This window comes from Numida meleagris, chromosome Z (genome assembly GCF_002078875.1).
Source record: "Numida meleagris isolate 19003 breed g44 Domestic line chromosome Z, NumMel1.0, whole genome shotgun sequence".
Taxonomy (NCBI): Eukaryota; Metazoa; Chordata; class Aves; order Galliformes; family Numididae; genus Numida; species Numida meleagris.
The window spans coordinates 22,930,536-22,946,630 of NC_034438.1; the positions used below are offsets into that span (position 1 = coordinate 22,930,536).

General features: G+C 40.0%; 1 protein-coding gene and 1 long non-coding RNA gene across 5 annotated transcripts in view; one reads left to right on the forward strand and one right to left on the reverse strand.

The window, feature by feature from the left end:
- On the reverse strand, nt 352–5,132 carry LOC110389383. Its single transcript, XR_002433184.1, has 3 exons — nt 4,999–5,132; nt 3,400–3,748; nt 352–2,496 (listed from the first exon to the last, which is right to left on the reverse strand). It is a non-coding gene; the product is annotated as an uncharacterized LOC110389383 (long non-coding RNA).
- The window catches only part of ARSB (arylsulfatase B), a 68,999-nt gene continuing 56,665 nt past the window's right edge, over nt 3,762–16,095 (forward strand). The window contains exons 1-4 of one of the 4 annotated variants that reach the window (XM_021379671.1): nt 3,762–5,172; nt 8,471–8,657; nt 11,167–11,357; nt 12,305–12,512. In XM_021379671.1, the coding sequence (XP_021235346.1) occupies nt 4,669–5,172; nt 8,471–8,657; nt 11,167–11,357; nt 12,305–12,512 (1,090 nt within the window). In that variant the 5' untranslated portion in view covers nt 3,762–4,668. The remainder of the gene's footprint in view (nt 5,173–8,470; nt 8,658–11,166; nt 11,358–12,304; nt 12,513–16,095) is intronic. The other 3 variants (XM_021379672.1, XM_021379673.1, XM_021379670.1) reach the window with 3 other exon arrangements.

Here is a 16,095-nt window from a genome sequence, read left to right on the forward strand (position 1 = left end):
TGTATTCTCCTAAGTAGCTTTGCTATACAAAATGCTGTTTCACTTATGCCATCCACATCTCAAACTGGAATTTAAAATCAGGTTTGTAACTCTTTCCAGTTTGGAAGAAAAAAAATGTGCTGCTCGTTAACAGGGCAACCACATCAGTCTGACTGCAGAAGGTGCAGACTTTCTGCAGCCTGAGCAAAAGATAATGAATCACAGATATAGTTCCTACAATTCCAAAGTGAGCTCAGAAACTGTACTCTCCATGGACTTATAGCACATTTCCAGCTGTAGCCTCCCAACAATGGATTTCTCTTTACATAGACAGTACCTATCTCATTTTACAGATAATCGTTAACACTGGACTGGTGAAAAATTTTACCTTTATTCAGTAAGGCATTCAAGAAGATGCTTTAATTTAGATTAACCATCATGTAAATTGCAGGCACTAATTTTCAATTTCAAAACTTGACTCTCAAGCAAGACTATACTTAAACTATGAGAATATAATATTTAGAGAGGAAACCCAAATACTGATGTGGGCTGCTCGTGAACAGCTATTGTTTTGGGGTCTTACCAAGCTTGAGCCTTGGCCAGTTACAATTAATTTAGCTTCAAGATATAGGGAACCAGACAAAAACTGCAGAATGCTGTATATGAGACAAGGCAAAACAAAATGAAGTTTCTTTACTGCCGCCGACTTGTAAGACCAAAATCAGCTTGTGAGACCATGATCATCGCTGACCACAAACAGGACAAGCAATGTATCTGAGAGACTGCTGCACTCCTTTCTGTCTAAAGAATGGCTGTGCTTTCTATTTAACAGTGTTGCCCTGTGTAGAGATATCTCAAGTAGTTTTAAGCAAACATGTCTAAGTGTTGTATCTCTGACAGGGCTTCCTAGGTTGCCTAGCTGCTTTTTTACTGCTCTGATACTCAAATCAGTTTACTGAATACTTATTAGGACAGCTCACCATTGCAGCACACTGCAGCACAGAGAGACTGGAAGCGGAATATGCTTTACAAACTATGTTCACAGGGACATTCACATGTATAAGCCAATCTTTCATAGTTATGAAATGGAAAAAAAAAACAACAGAAGAAACGCATGGGAGTGCTCAGCAGTTTCTTGCTACTGCTTCTTTCCATTGTACATTGTGATCTGGCGTTGCACAAATTTGTGGTGTTGAAACACAGCAAGAAGTGAATAAGAGCAAGAATATTTAAGTAGTACATCAATGTTTTAAAAAGACTTCCAACCAATAAAACTGATATATTGGGGTAGGAAGGCTGCCAGAAACATCTTTCAAGTCTTCTGCAGCCACATTAATTAGCAGAGAAGTCTGTAATTGTTGGTCATCAAGGACATTTTCTGAAATACTCAAATTTGTGTATGTGGAGAGATTAGGACATCTCAAAAGGCAGGTTTCTCAGACACATTCTATCTCATTCTCCTTTATTCTCCTCCCAGCTCCAGAGAGTTTTAGTGTCCAAGAGTGGATGTTACTACTGCTGCTTGAATTTTTGGTCCAAGTTTCCACACTGTACCACAATCCTGCTTTGTGTAGAATGACAAGTGAACACAGATGCCATAATCCTCTCTGTCACTTTAATTATTTCATTAATTACAGAACTCAAACAGCACTGAAATTTTTCAAACCCAAATTCAAAAAAGATTGATTAAAACCAAGGGGACTGAACACAGATAATTTCTGGAATTTTTTCTTTGATTCAAGAGAATACTCTTTGATGTAAATTATATTTTCTGTTTGGGAATCCAAATCCTTAAAAGAGTAACAATCATACAATCATAGAATGGCTTGTGTTGGAAGAATCAATTCCAATCCCCTGCCATGGGGAGGGCTGCCACTAGATCAGGCTGCCCAGGGCCCCATCCGACCTTGGCTTTAAACACCTCTATGGATGTGCAGCCTGTGCCAGTGCCTCACCACCCTCTGAGTAAAGAATTTCCTCCTAATATCTATTCTAAATCTCCATGTAAAAGGTTTGTTCCTCTCCCCCTTATAAACTTCCTTTAAATACTGGAAGGCTGCAGGGAAGTCTCCCTAAAGCCTTCTCCTCTCCTGACTGAACAAGCCCAGCTCCTTCAGCCTTTGTTCATAGGAGAGGTGCTCCAGCTCTACAATCATCTCCTATGCCCCTCCTCTGCATCTGCTCCTACAGTGCCACGTCTTTCTTATGCTGGGGGCCCAGGCCTGGATGCAGTACTGCAGGTGGAGTCTCACAAGGACAGAGGAGAGAGGGGCAATCCCCTCCCTCTCCCTGCTCGCCACCCACTTTTGATGCAGCCCAGGATACTGCCAGCCTTCCAGGCTGCAACGGTGCCCTGCTGGCCCATGTTAAGCTTTTTATCAACCAGGACCCCCAAGTCCTTCTCAGCAGGGCTTCCCTCAGTGAGTTCTCGCAGTCTGTACACATCTTGCACTTTGTCTTGCTGAAGTTCATTAGGTTCACATGGGCCCACTTCCCAAGATAGTAATAAGCTTAGCACTAAGAAAAACAGAAAAAAAAAAGATAGCAGCAAACATCCGGATTGTGACCTGCTCTGTGTGTTTTAGGTAGTTTAAAATACTTCAGCTCTGGCAGATCAGGCAATCAGTTTACACATCACTCTGGTTTAGCATGACAAACAGAAAAGAATCTTGAGACCTCTCCACAAGGGGATATGAATTCAACTTGAACACCATTTTACCTTTGAAAACATATGAGGTAAACAAGTGTTATGAATCTTAATGCAAACTTTGTATTCAGTACTTCTGTCTTCACCAGCACTGTGTAGATTTTCAAAATTATTGTGAATGAGCAACAAGAATTTCCATAAGAATGTGACAACATTTGAATGGGATTTTACCTAGAATGAAGGCATATAAATTAGCAAAATACACAATTTTTTTGAGACAACTGTGACTGCTGATAGGATCTGGACTAAAAACAAGGCAAGTTAGAATATTCCAGACTTAGAAAAAGCATGAATCAAATCTGAACAAAGGAAATATAACTCTTAGTCACATATCAGCTTGTCAGGAATCCTGGAATTTATTTCAGGGAAAAGTGACTCTAGGAAAGTCTCACTGCTTCTTGTTCCAGTATCAGTGTCCTATTTTGACTCAGGGCTGGTAAGTCTCTTTCCAACAACAACAACAAAAAATGGTTATCTTAACTGTGTAATTTCCTTAATTTTCACCCAAGTCCTAAAGCTGAGGTGAACAAAAGCATGTAGGAACAGCCCTCTTCCAGAACCTTCTGCACATCAGAGTTCAGTCCCAGAAATTCACTCAGGGAAAAAATAAACATGGTATGATATGCAGAATAAAATTATACAAAGACAGCAATAATAACTGTAAAGAAATAGAACTTACAGATCTAGATATAACAGAACCAGAGTCAACTTACTTTAATAATATTCGTTCACTCTTCATTGTCTTTTATGAGAGAAAAAATTATCAACAGAATCATATTTTTCTTTCAATGCATCTCTTCCATCTCATATTCTGCTTTCTTTCCCATTCTTCCTATCAGATTCCTTTTTGCTTGGATTTTCTTGGCACTTTGCATTACCTGTCATATACACCATCTTCTTATCAGTGGTGTTCTCATCTGCTTCTCTGCTTTCTTTCATTATGGATTTTCATCTCTTGAGCACTGAGTGCAGGTCCAATCTCTCCTCCTATCATTTTCTTTGGAATGCTTCTGTGACACATTCCACTTCTTCCATCAGAAGGTCTGGAGAAATACTTGGAAGCTGGGAAGAGAGCAACTGTCAATCATCTGTCTAGACAGGTATCAGAACTACTAATGGTTAGAAAAACACATTTTGGGAATCATTCAGATGTTACCGTGTACGTTTCAGAGTTGAAAATTTAAGGTTAAATGAACCTTCTCACTGTAATATAAATCAATTTATTATTGATCGTTGTAGAAAAACGTGTCATCACTTGTCAATGCTGTTGTTTTCAAACCAGCAGGGAATCCTTTGGGATTTATATGGTATCTAGTAACTTCATAGGCTTATGCACTAGTCTTCATTCAGAAGAGCAGGAACCTACTTTCTACAGAGATTTATGAACCAAAAAGAAAGTAGGCAGGAGTTCGGTGTACTCAATATTTGCCTTTTTTTAACTGATAAAAACCTGTTTCCAGCTGTTACCAAATGGCTACATCTATTTGGGAATGTATGTATGTACCATTCTAGGTAAACGTGGAATACATGGTTATTTGCTTTTTAACTCAATAAAGAAATATTTTTGTGGTCTGTGGATGTACAAAATTCATCAGAGCTGACAGCTACTTCTGTTCTTTCAGTCTGAGCTTTTACACCAAGATTTGTATGTAGGTTACTGGTCATTTACAATATCGCCTTAATAGATAAAACGGTTTGAAGAAACAGCTCTACTAACACAGCTGTTAGTTCTGCTTCTGGGTTGCTTCACTTCCTTCCTACACTGCAACTGCCACACGGGAAATTTCAGAAGCAGAGCCAGAACTAGGCCTCTCAGCCACGTGAACAGAATCTGGAGCAAACACACTGGTCACTCACGGCTTCGCAGCAGGAATAGGCAGGGGAAGGGAGCCGAGCAGCAGCGGACCAGGGCAGCAGGGAGGCCGCGCGCCTTCTCCTAGCGCGTTTTCCATCGCACACACCCAGTCTCTCCCCGGCGGCACATGCACATTAACTCTCCAGGGCTGCCGCACGGGTCGGCAGGGCCCAGCCTTTTTAAGGCACAGAGCACACTGCGCGAGAAGACTGGGCGACCTACCACGGCCTCGCGCACGCAGGCAGAAGTACTGCAACTCAACCCCCACCCTCAGCCCGCACAGCACTCCCCGCAGCAGGCGCTCCCGCCCCCCGCCATGGCCCATCCCCGGGGCGGGCCCCGGGTCCGAACGGGGCGGCTTGCCCGCGGCCCATTTCCTGGTTGCTGTCTGGGGATGGAGAGGCTGTGCCTGCTGTGGTGCCTGCTGAGGCTGGCGGCGGCGCAGCCCCCCCCGCACCTGGTGCTGGTGCTGGCCGACGACCTGGGCTGGGGTGACGTGGGCTGGCATGGCTCGGCCATCCGGACGCCGCGGCTGGACGCGCTGGGGGCGGGCGGCGTGCGGCTGGAGCGCTACTACACGCAACCGCTGTGCACGCCCTCGCGCAGCCAGCTCCTCAGCGGCCGCTACCAGGTAGGGGGCGGTGGCTGGTGCTCCGGTGTTCGTAACGCGAGCAGTCTGGCGCCTTGTCTCACTGCGGGGCACGCCTGGAGCGGGGCTGCTTCATGCCGCTCGATGGAAACAAACCCGTCAGTGCTTCACTTTTTGTTTGTTAGGGTAGAACGAAACGGAATTTAGTGCGAGGTGCGCTCTGCTTTGTGTGGATTAAAAGGCATGGCAGCGTGCGGTGACAAGCATCCCTGGCACAGTCCTGTCTTGTGACGCAGTTGAGAGCTGGGTGGGCGCGCTATTCGAGATGGAGCCTTTATCAGCGTGACGTGCTTTCTCCGTACAGTCTGTGCCCAGCTCTAGTCTCCCCAGATGAAGGCAGACAGGGAACATTTAGAGAGAGTCCAGCAGAGGGCTGCAAAGATGATGAAGGGCCTGGAGCATCTCCTGTGTGAGGAAAGGGGGAGAGACCTGGGACTGTTCTGCCTTCTGTTCCGTGGAAGAGAGACTGAGAAGGGATCTTATCAATGCTTATAAATATCTAAAGTGTGACAGTCAAGAGGATGGGGCCAGGCTCTTTTTTTCTGTCTTTCCCACAGACAGGACAGGGGGCAAAGGGCGCAAACTGGAACACAGGAAGTTCCATACGAACATGAGGAAAAATTCACGTACTGTGGAGGTGGCAGAGCATTGGAACAAAGTGCCCAGAGAGGTTGTGCAGTCTCCTTCTCCGGAGGTGATCAAAACCCACCTGGACTCTTTCCTGCCCTACCTACCGTAGGGAACCTGCGTTAGCAGGGGGCTGGACTCCATGATCTCCAGAGGTCACTTCCAACCCCTGCAATTCTGTGATTGTGCATGTAAATTATTTTTCTAATGCAGTGTTTCACTGCATCCTTACCTGCACATTCTCCTTCGTGTGATACCCTTGGCACAGATATTTGTGTGCCCCTTAACTGAGCCTTAACCTTGCTGTCTCAATTCTTTGTAGTATGCTCATGATCTATTTTTACTTTTTCTGTCACACAAGTGTAAGAGTTGCAGATGTATAAGAGCTGGACTTCATACTCTGCTGTACTTTTTTTTCCCGTTTTCCTCTTATTTTTTATTGCAACTATGGCAAAGACGGGAAAAAGAAGAATTTAGCAAGGTCAAAATGTAGGAAATGACAAGGTTAAGTGCATTTCCAAAACGTCTTCCTTCTCTAAAGAAGTCATGTATGTGTATGCTAATCATAGTGATTTGCCAGAGAAACTGCTTGGAAAGAAAATAAATGTCTCCCTGTCTTTGTGGATGTTGTCTCTTGTTGTCTCAGAGCAACTGCGCCAAATGGGACTTACCCTTTGCAGGCAACATTTGGTGTATTCCCAAACATCAAGAGTGAATAATAAGGAGGATGTAATTTATTCTTTTTTTGCCACCTATTTTTTTTAATGTAAACTTCCCATTTCTTCCTACTGACCATTTCTAGAACACATTTTATACTTAATACGCTTATCTAGATTTGAGTCAGTGTCAATGGGACATCACTGTGTCTGATCTTAAAAGCAGAAATTGGAAATGCTAGGAGTTCAGTCTTGATTTTGTGCTTTGACAGTGGCAGATTACTAGAAATATTTGGAAATAAGAGATTTAAACTTGTATGTGTCCGTGTTGCAAGCTGATGAGGCTTATGGTTCATTATATTGATCCGAATCTGTCCAAATTAAGACTCAGAACAGAGTGTTGATCAAGCAAGAGTGTGCCTTAATTTAGTAAAAGACAGGCAAGCAAGAGAGGAAAAAGAAAGGAGAGGAAAAGGAGAGAGGAAAAAAAAAAAAACGGAAGGAAAGAAAAGCAAGTCACCACTGCAAATTCCACAATGTCCTAAGTGTCTGTCCTCCTTCTGGAGTTGTTGAGGATGTGGTGGGGCATATGCCACTGGCTGTGAGGTTGGCAATGCTTTTATGCCATATGATGGCCCCTTCCAGTTGGGCCAGGAGTTGCTGCCAGGTGGAGAGTGACTGGTGTCATGTGCCTTGCACATGCTGTACCAGCTGTGCTTCTCCCTTTGCATGATGGTCATGGAGGGCTGTGGTTGGAGAGGGGAACCCCAGACCTCCTTCAGCAAGGCAACTAACTCTTGATTTCTCCATTGTGCTTGCACACAACATATGTTTGTTGTGCAACTTTTCCGAGGAGTGTTACAGTTCGGTTTTTGTTGTGAGGCCTTCTCAAGATTGTTACAGTTGTTTGACTAGCTACCAGTTTGCTGCAAGTCCTGTCTTAACCAATCACAAAGATAGCAAGAACTCACAGTGTTACAGATCTGTATGGTGTCACAGACTCTGAGCCAGAAAGAAACGTGTACAGTGTGTTTTCTATGCTAGGTTTAGGTTTATTTTTTTGGTTTTTATTTTTGGTGGGAGATCATAGAATAGCTTCATTCAGAAGGAACCTTGAAGCCCACCCAGTTCCAACTCATTCGCTGTGGATAGAGATGAAACCCACTAGATCAGGCTGTTGGACATTTGGGCTGCAAACGCACACTGCTGGGTCACATCCAGCTTTTTGTCCAGCAGAACCCCCAAGTCCTTCTCTGCAGTGCTACTGCCAGTGAGTTTTTCTCCCAGTCTATATACATATCTAGGATTGCCCCAACTCAAGTGCAACGCCTTGCACTTGATGTTGTTGAACCTCATCAGATTCTCATGGGCCCGCTATTCAAGCCTGTCCAGGTCAATCTGGATGGCTTCCCTTCCTTATATCAACTGCAACACTCGGTTTGGTGTCATCAGCAAACTTGCTGTGGGTAAACTTGATCCCACTGTCTGTTGTTGAAGATAAGGGAATTAACAAAATTCAGCTTATGGTAGTCATGGAAGAGGTTTCTTGCACTGAACACAGTGTACTAATCGGACTATCATTATTGGTCATACTTTTGTGAAGAGATACAAAATTCACCACTAGTTAAGTGTAGAAACATAGATGGAAGTCTTATCAGAAAGACTGTTTTGGTAGTTTGTTAGCTGTTAATTGTTAGGTTTTTCAATGGAAGCCCAAATGGCTTTTTTTTTTTTTTAAATTGCACTTTTGTACCTGATTTCCACCGGAAAAGATCTTCCTCTTAACACCAGCAGTGCTATTTCATTGTCTTCCTCCATATCCTCTTTCTCTCCATCTTTGGATTCCTGAACTTCCTCACTGCTACATCAGTGAAAACAGGCCCTAAAACTGATGCTAGCCTGCTGTATAGTATTTTTTATTTTTGTGCCTAATATATAGCCTACATACACATGTCATTGCATTGTAAGTAATCACTCTTCCTTCTTTTCCTTGCTAGATCCACACGGGTTTACAACACCAAATAATTTGGCCGTGCCAGCCCAGCTGTCTACCACTTGATGAGAAACTCCTCCCAGAGCTTCTTAAAGATGCAGGATATGTTACTCACATGGTGGGGAAGTGGCATTTAGGGATGTACAGGAAAGAATGCCTTCCAACCCGCAGAGGATTTGATACTTACTTTGGTAATGGGTAGATCTAATCTGTGCAGTAAATGTGTTGTTAAAAATGATGGGAAAGTGCTTGATTCTTCTAAGGACAGATTTACTGTTAGAGCATAAGTAAATGAATGCTTTTGTATGCTTATATGTGAAGTGTGACTGTTTAAAACAAGTTAGTGCCTTAAATGTATGTCCAGGCCTTACAATTTATTGAAGAAATTGCCATAATTATAGAGTCCAGCCAAAGAAAGTATCTTTAAAGAACTGCATTTAAGTGTGTTCCATGATGGTTAGAAGATTTAAGGTTTAGCGATTGATTTCATTTTTTAGAAGTATCTCAAAACTGAACATTTTGGGTTAGATCAAACTGTAGACGTAGTTTGCTCTGCAAATAACACTAAATTTATAGTAAGCTGATATATTTAAAAGGGAGATAAAGAGACATCACACCGTACTATCTTCATTCTTTGTGAATAGAATATCACTGATTTTCTACTTCCTCTGGAAAGGAATGTAGTGTGAGAGCCTTTATGAAGCAACATTGAAAATGTTACAGGAATTTAAAAGATAGGAAGTCAGTCACTGAGATAAAAAAAAAAAAAAGAGCCAGAATGAGATTGTCCAACTATGTTTATGTTACAAAGCAATTTGTAACTACATATTACATATCTTTCCTGTCACAAAGTCTCTTTTGATGTCTTAATTAGATGTTTAATAGCTTTGCACAAATATCCCAGGTGTTTGAATGGGGTTATCACTTATACAGCTCATATCACCTGATTCTGAATACAGAGTTATTAATTTCCACTTGTTTGGTTTTAAAAAACTTTCATTGAATGGAAAATTTCAAAACACATCATCTTGAAAATAACTTTGTCACTGTTAATTGACATTGCCCAGTTTTGCAGCTGGAAAATTAAAATACAGAAACTTCGTCTATTCTTTCTGATGCCCACACTCTTCTAATGCTAGGTATCCAAATTAAAAGCCTGGTTGTGCTACATTCCCTTGTAGATACTGATGATGTAAGTTGAAAATGGTGGGAAGAGCAGTTCCTTTAGGTTGTTTGTCTCTTGATTCTTCAGGGAGCTTGAGACTATGGCTTCGCAATTCAATGAAGCAAATAAATAGGGATCATAACATGATGGGTCATTGCTTGAATGTTTATGGCTCTTCCCATGTTGGCTGTCTGCTCTGATCTCTTCCATGAGCTTGTGCTCTTTTTGACAGCACAGATGTGGGTACAGGCTTACGCTCATTGTGAAATCTCACCCTAGGAACGAGCAGGATTTAGTACTGGGCCAATGTGGCTTCTAGGCATGCTCATCTGGTGCCCAGCATGGCACTGAGGGAATTGTTTTTCAGAGGATGTCGTGGTTTAAATGGAACCCTATTAGGCTCATCTAATTCTAGTAGGTGTTGATTGCAGATAGAGGCTTTTCATTATTTAGCAAGCTTGATAGTGTCTTCCACAGTGGACACTCAAAATAGAAAAATGAGGTTTTTAGTTTGAATAGACTGAAGGAGCTAGTCTGCACCCAAAATCACTATTTGTGCTTTGAAAGGAAAGCCTTTTTTTGACCTGAAAATCTAGGGAGTGTTTTGTGTTGTAATATCTCTTCATTCTTTCTGTACATATTTTTGCATGACTAATGATACTTGAAGCTGCTGAATAAAATTCAGATAGAGTTCTTCCATTTTAAAGTTTTATCCTCAGCTTTAGTTTTGTTGTGCAGAACTTCAGAATGTAATTTTGCAGATTTAGGTTTGTTTTTTTTTTTTTTTTTTCCTTTCTGGGGTATTGAAATATATATCTGAAATCTAATTTTAGAAGCAATAATTATGAGATTTGAATGATTTTAAAGAGTTTTGTTCCTGGTCAATAAAAAGTAAAGGCACTCAGTGCTTAACAGTATACTTCGTGGTGGGAGCAAATCAATACCTTTAGATATTTTTTTTTTATATCTTTTAGTTGTCTTTGAATTGTAATATCTTCTTTTCACCAGTTGAGGTCAGCAGTGGATCAGAAATTTCTTTATAGCAGGCAAAAAAGTTTCATTTTTGGGTGTTTTAAAATAAGCATAAGAAAAAAGAAAACAATCACCAAAAAAGAACCAACAAAACAAGCGACAAAAACCCCCCAAAAACCAAGAACTAGGAAAAAGTAGTCCAAACTTCCCAATAGAGAGAAAAGTCTTGTATGAAAAAGCAAGTATACAAAATCCTGCCAGATATAAATTCATAGTATTACTGGGATAGGTCAGTTCTTTCTCTAACAGTGTTTTAGTTTATAACTTTTATCAAAGACTTGAACATAAATGTCACTGAACTGCTTTCAGACTGTCTGAAAAGTCTGCGTGTTAAATGTTGAGCTGTTTAGTCCTATCATGGGCTGTCACTACAGATGATCAAAAGTTTGATCAGTTTCTCATCTCAAAAGCTCTAAAGTTTTGACATTTGTTACTTGGCTCTTTTCCCCCTGAATCTGCTTCTGTGATGTTATATGGGCCTCTTTACTTGTCATCTTTTCTAGGTTATCTGCTGGGGAGTGAGGATTATTATTCTCATGATCACTGCGTGATCATCAAAGCAAAGAATGTAACACGCTGTGCTCTGGACTTCCGAGATGGAGAAGAAGTTGCAGCTGGGTTTAAAAACATGTACTCAACAAATTTATTTACAGAAAGAGCTATAGACCTTATAGCCAATCATAGAACTGAGAAGGTAGAGTCAGCAGTTTTTACTTACACTAAAGAATATTTATAAAAGAAAATTAATGAAATATTAATTCGGAGGTTGTATCTGGGGTTTTCAGCAGGTTACACAGAGAACAGCTAAATGTGAGAAGTAGCACTGATAAAACTCATCTTTTCTCCCTGTCCAAATGGATTTGGTTTGCACAACCCTGGCCTACTACCCTTCTCCGTTTCATTTTTAATAATAGGAGCAGTGAATTTATAAAAATGTTTTAGCATATTTTAGTTGCTCTCCTAAAAAGAGAGCAGAAAGCTTAGTGGGAGAATTTTCAGAGAAAAAACTCTTAACTGTATTATGAAGAGAAGATATAGTTGATGTTTTCTCACACTTTTAGATAAGTCTTTTATCAAACATACTCTTTATTTACTTAGTGTGAATTCAAATCCTGCATTCACAGCACTTATAAAAACAGTAAAGAGAACTGGCCCCAAAATGGAACCCTGCAGTATCCCCATACTGACTTGCAGCTAGCCTGATGTAACCTCATTTACTGTAATCCTCTGAGTGTGACCCATCAGCCAGTTGTTCGTTCATCATATTCTATTTTTGCCTAGCTGCATGCAGGACATTTTATCCATAAGGGTACCTTGAGAAACAGTATTGAAAGCTTTGCTGGAATCCAGAGTGACTGGGTCTACTGACTTCCATTGGTCAACAAGATCGGTAATCTTGTCATAAAAGGAAATTAAATCAATTAAGCAGGACCTTCTTCTTGTGAACCTATGCTGGCTATAACTAATGGCCGTATTGTCTTTCAAGTGTATTTCAGTAGCTCCTAGAATAGTCTTCTCTGTGATTTTACCGAACACTAAAATTAGAAGTCTAGAATAAATTCCTGTACCAGTTAATGAATTATTTTTTTGCATGTAGTACTTTGTGTTAAACTAATTTACATTCTCTCCCTTCCACCCCAGCCCCTCTTTCTCTACCTCGCTTTTCAGTCTGTCCATGAACCTCTTGAGGTCTCTGAAGAGTACATGAAACCGTATTCCTCCATTAAAGATGAAAAAAGGCGCCATTATGCAGGAATGGTATCTCTTATGGATGAAGCTGTAGGAAATCTTACTGATGCTCTGAAAAAGTATGGCCTTTGGGATAACACTGTTTTTATTTTCTCTACTGGTAAGTTCATTCAATTGCTGAGGTTTCAATAACATCTTTGATACAGTGTTGGTACAATGTCTAACAAGCTGAGTGCAGAGACATCTGGCCTTTGTGTTGTTCCTTAATGTAATTTGTAATTACAGAAGATGAATAAAGGAGAAAACTCAAACTGTAAGGAAAGCTCTCCACCATCTTATGGCTTTTTTTTATCTATGACTAAAACAGTTCTCAGGAAGTATCTATGGAAATGGAGGATGCTCCTATTGGAGTAACAACAGTGTTGTAAATTCAACAGAGGAATGCAGTGAAATTGGAGACATTTTACTTGCCACTTAAGTCACTGAGTATCTATCAGAATTGAATCCTTACTGTGAGTGATCTACCAAATTCATGTGTCCTGAGCAATAGGTGGCTTTTGGGTCAGTCTATAAATTGCCTTAGGTTGCAGAAGGCACAAACTGTCAGTTGGCAAGCACTTTGAAACCAAAACTAATTTTTCCTCTTATTTTTGTGTAACATGATTTTTGCATAATTCTAGCTTAAAATATTTCACTGGCACATTGCACCTGAGAAGCAGAGGTCTGTTAATGTAGGAGAATGCAAATAGTAGATTATAAAGCAGTTTCCTTTGCTTCCAAACTAGGAATAAAATGGAAACTTTTTGAAATACAGCTGCTTGGCTGGATTTCAGGAAAATAGATGTTCTTGTTTGGTTGGCAGTGGGAAGCCGCCTGTTAAAAATTGCTCATTTGCCTATACTTTACACATTAGGGCTGTCAAAATAGCAAATGCATTTTATGTGGACACTGCTGAGGAAAAAAAAAATAACAGAACAATCAAACAACAGCCCCCCAAAAGCAAACCTGAAGAGCAGAACTCAAATTTTGATAAAAATGCAATGATTTATTTTGAGTTTATCAGCTGCTTTGGAATTTCAATTTAAGTCCAGGCCCTTCTCCCTTGCATTTGTGTCCAGGTTTTGTCTCTAACAAGATTTGATAACTTTTCTTTGCTTGTTTCCATTTACAATGTTTTCATATTTAGAACTGAAAGTATGCAAAGTCGTATGGAAAATGATCCCAATACTTATTCCATGTGGAAAAAATCCAGTCTTTGTTCATGGGGTCCTGGTAGAGTTTTTGCAGTAATGTTTTTTCAGTACATTGTGGAATAAAGCTAAAGACATCTGAGCTGGAAGTCCAGAGTATGGCGGAATCAAACAAAAAATAAATTTGTCCCTTTATGTTTTTTTTTTCCAAATAATCACAGTATACCCTGCTTTTAACAGTAGTTATTTTACAATCAGTTGCATGTGCTTTTCAACAAAACTCAGACAGGGGAATCTAGTGTATCTTATCTAATGGGACTTGTCTTGACTTAACTGAAGTTTTAAAGTGCCAGGAGTGGAATTTAACGATAGAAAATGCAAGGAAATTGGGCCTAGATCAAGCAGATCACAGGGCAGTGATTCAGTTTTTCCAGTGTTCTCTCTTCAGTCCACACAACTTTTCCTTACAGGCATAAACCATTGCATACATTAAAGACCCAGTTTCCAAAAAATCAAATGTTGAAACCATTAAGTACTTTTTTAAAAAAGTGAGAAATCTATTTAACTTTTCTGTATTCTATCTATCGCTTTTGCAGATGGCGTCTTTTAAAATGGGCATTAGAAAGTGGTTGAAATGAAACATAAGAGGGTCTACAGTTGGGTGTCTTATGCAGAGAACTGTGTTAAGTAGATCTCATTGCAAGTTATTTTCACAACCTTCTTGCTCTCTATTATGTTACTGTGCACTGGTAGTTATAGGTATACAACTAAATGGTGTATACGTATATAATGAGCATGCAAGTTTGGTCTGCAGTGTGGCTTAAGATGATTTATGTTTTTTATTGTAAAATCAGTGGTCTTGTATGTTCTGGTTTTAGGTCTTTCTAGACTTGTTTGGTACTTTCCTTGTATTGAATGTATACCTTCCCTCACATGTCTCATTTGTTTTACTCTCTGCCTTCTGCTGCTTTCTTCATGCTATGTTTAGGTTCCTCTTCACCCTACCTAGTTTTTTTCTAGCATAATTAAACATTTTCTTCAGCCCTCAAGGGCCAGCTCAATGCTCTGAACCCGTAGTCCTTCCTCTTGTTCCATATGACTAGAGAGACACATTTTCACATATGACTAGGAGTTATCTTCAAGATAATTCTTCCTGTGTTGTGAGCTTAAGAATCAGTAAGGTTAATTCTGGAGTTTAAATGAAGACTGCAAGGAGGAGTCTAGGGAATGGTAAATAGTATCCATAATTTTATTGGACTGTGGCTGCATTTCTTCTCAGGATAGTAGTTAAAGACACAAGACCATAAAGACACCCTCAGTTTTCTTAAAAACCCATGTAGTTTGGTAAGTGTAGTCTTGGAAAAGAGTAGAGAAAAAAGAAGTAAAGCCTCTAGTTTTGCAGTAGGTTGGTTTTACTTTATTATTTACTGTTCCTCTCCTTGGTTATGGCCAAATTTGACATTTTGACGTTTGTGCCTCACTATTTTGAAATTCACACTAACAATGTAGAAACTACAGTGATCGTTTGCTGCTGTTTGCTACACCACTTAGCATTGAAACAAATGTGTCTTCCTGTTGATTCCTTCACTGTTCACTATCAAACCCAAACCAAAAGATCCCTTTTTAGTGAATACTCAAATAATCTAGAAGATGGTATGATCTTTGCTCTCATAGTGGCTTTCTTTTTGTTAAAGTCTTTAGTGTTTCTTCCTATTTGTATAATGTAATGGCTCAATCAAGATTCACTTGAAAACATGCCAGCTGGCAAATGGAGCTAGTGCACATTTTACAAGGGCTTTGCAAATTGTATAGAACTCCAGTTTCTCTTTAAAGGAAATAAAAGGTCTGATGGAAGTACTGGGCCAAGAATGAAGTCATCTGATGATCAGTAAAGTCTCACCACTCCTCAATATATCAGGTACATCAACATTGCAGGTCTTTTTCAACAGATGCACCAGCTATTTCTGCAGGTAAATAAGGAAAAAAAAAAAAAGATAGTAGGTGGTATTACATTTACGTATCAAGTAGTAGAGACAAGCAACTTCTTGACTGGTTCAATGTAAAATAGAATTTGCTTTGCACATTTTATACTGCCGATACAAATGCTTTAGACTGATAAAATCAGTGGTGAAAATAAAGTCCTGATCTGTTTAAGCAAAGGGGATAGAAATGGATGCAGCAATGTCTTGGGTGTCCATGGCCTTTTATCCATTTGAAATACAAAATAATGACATACAGTTTATTTTTCTTTTTAGAAGATGTAGGAGACTGTAACTACAGCTTTCCTGAGGAGGACTTTGATTTCAAATACCCAAAGGTCATAATAAGCACTCTAGTCATATAAATTTAGCTCAGCACTATTAACAGTGGTTTAGAAGCCCAAGTTTTGCTTCAAATGTAGACCTATATTTGAGGTAAGAGGTGGAGATTTGCTGTGTATAGAATGTATTTAAAGTTTTTGCAAAATACGACAGGTTATTTGAGTGGAAACTTGCCAACATTAGAAAACAGAAATCTGACTTCTGTTTTCAGTTCTGTATTAGAGGTGATATC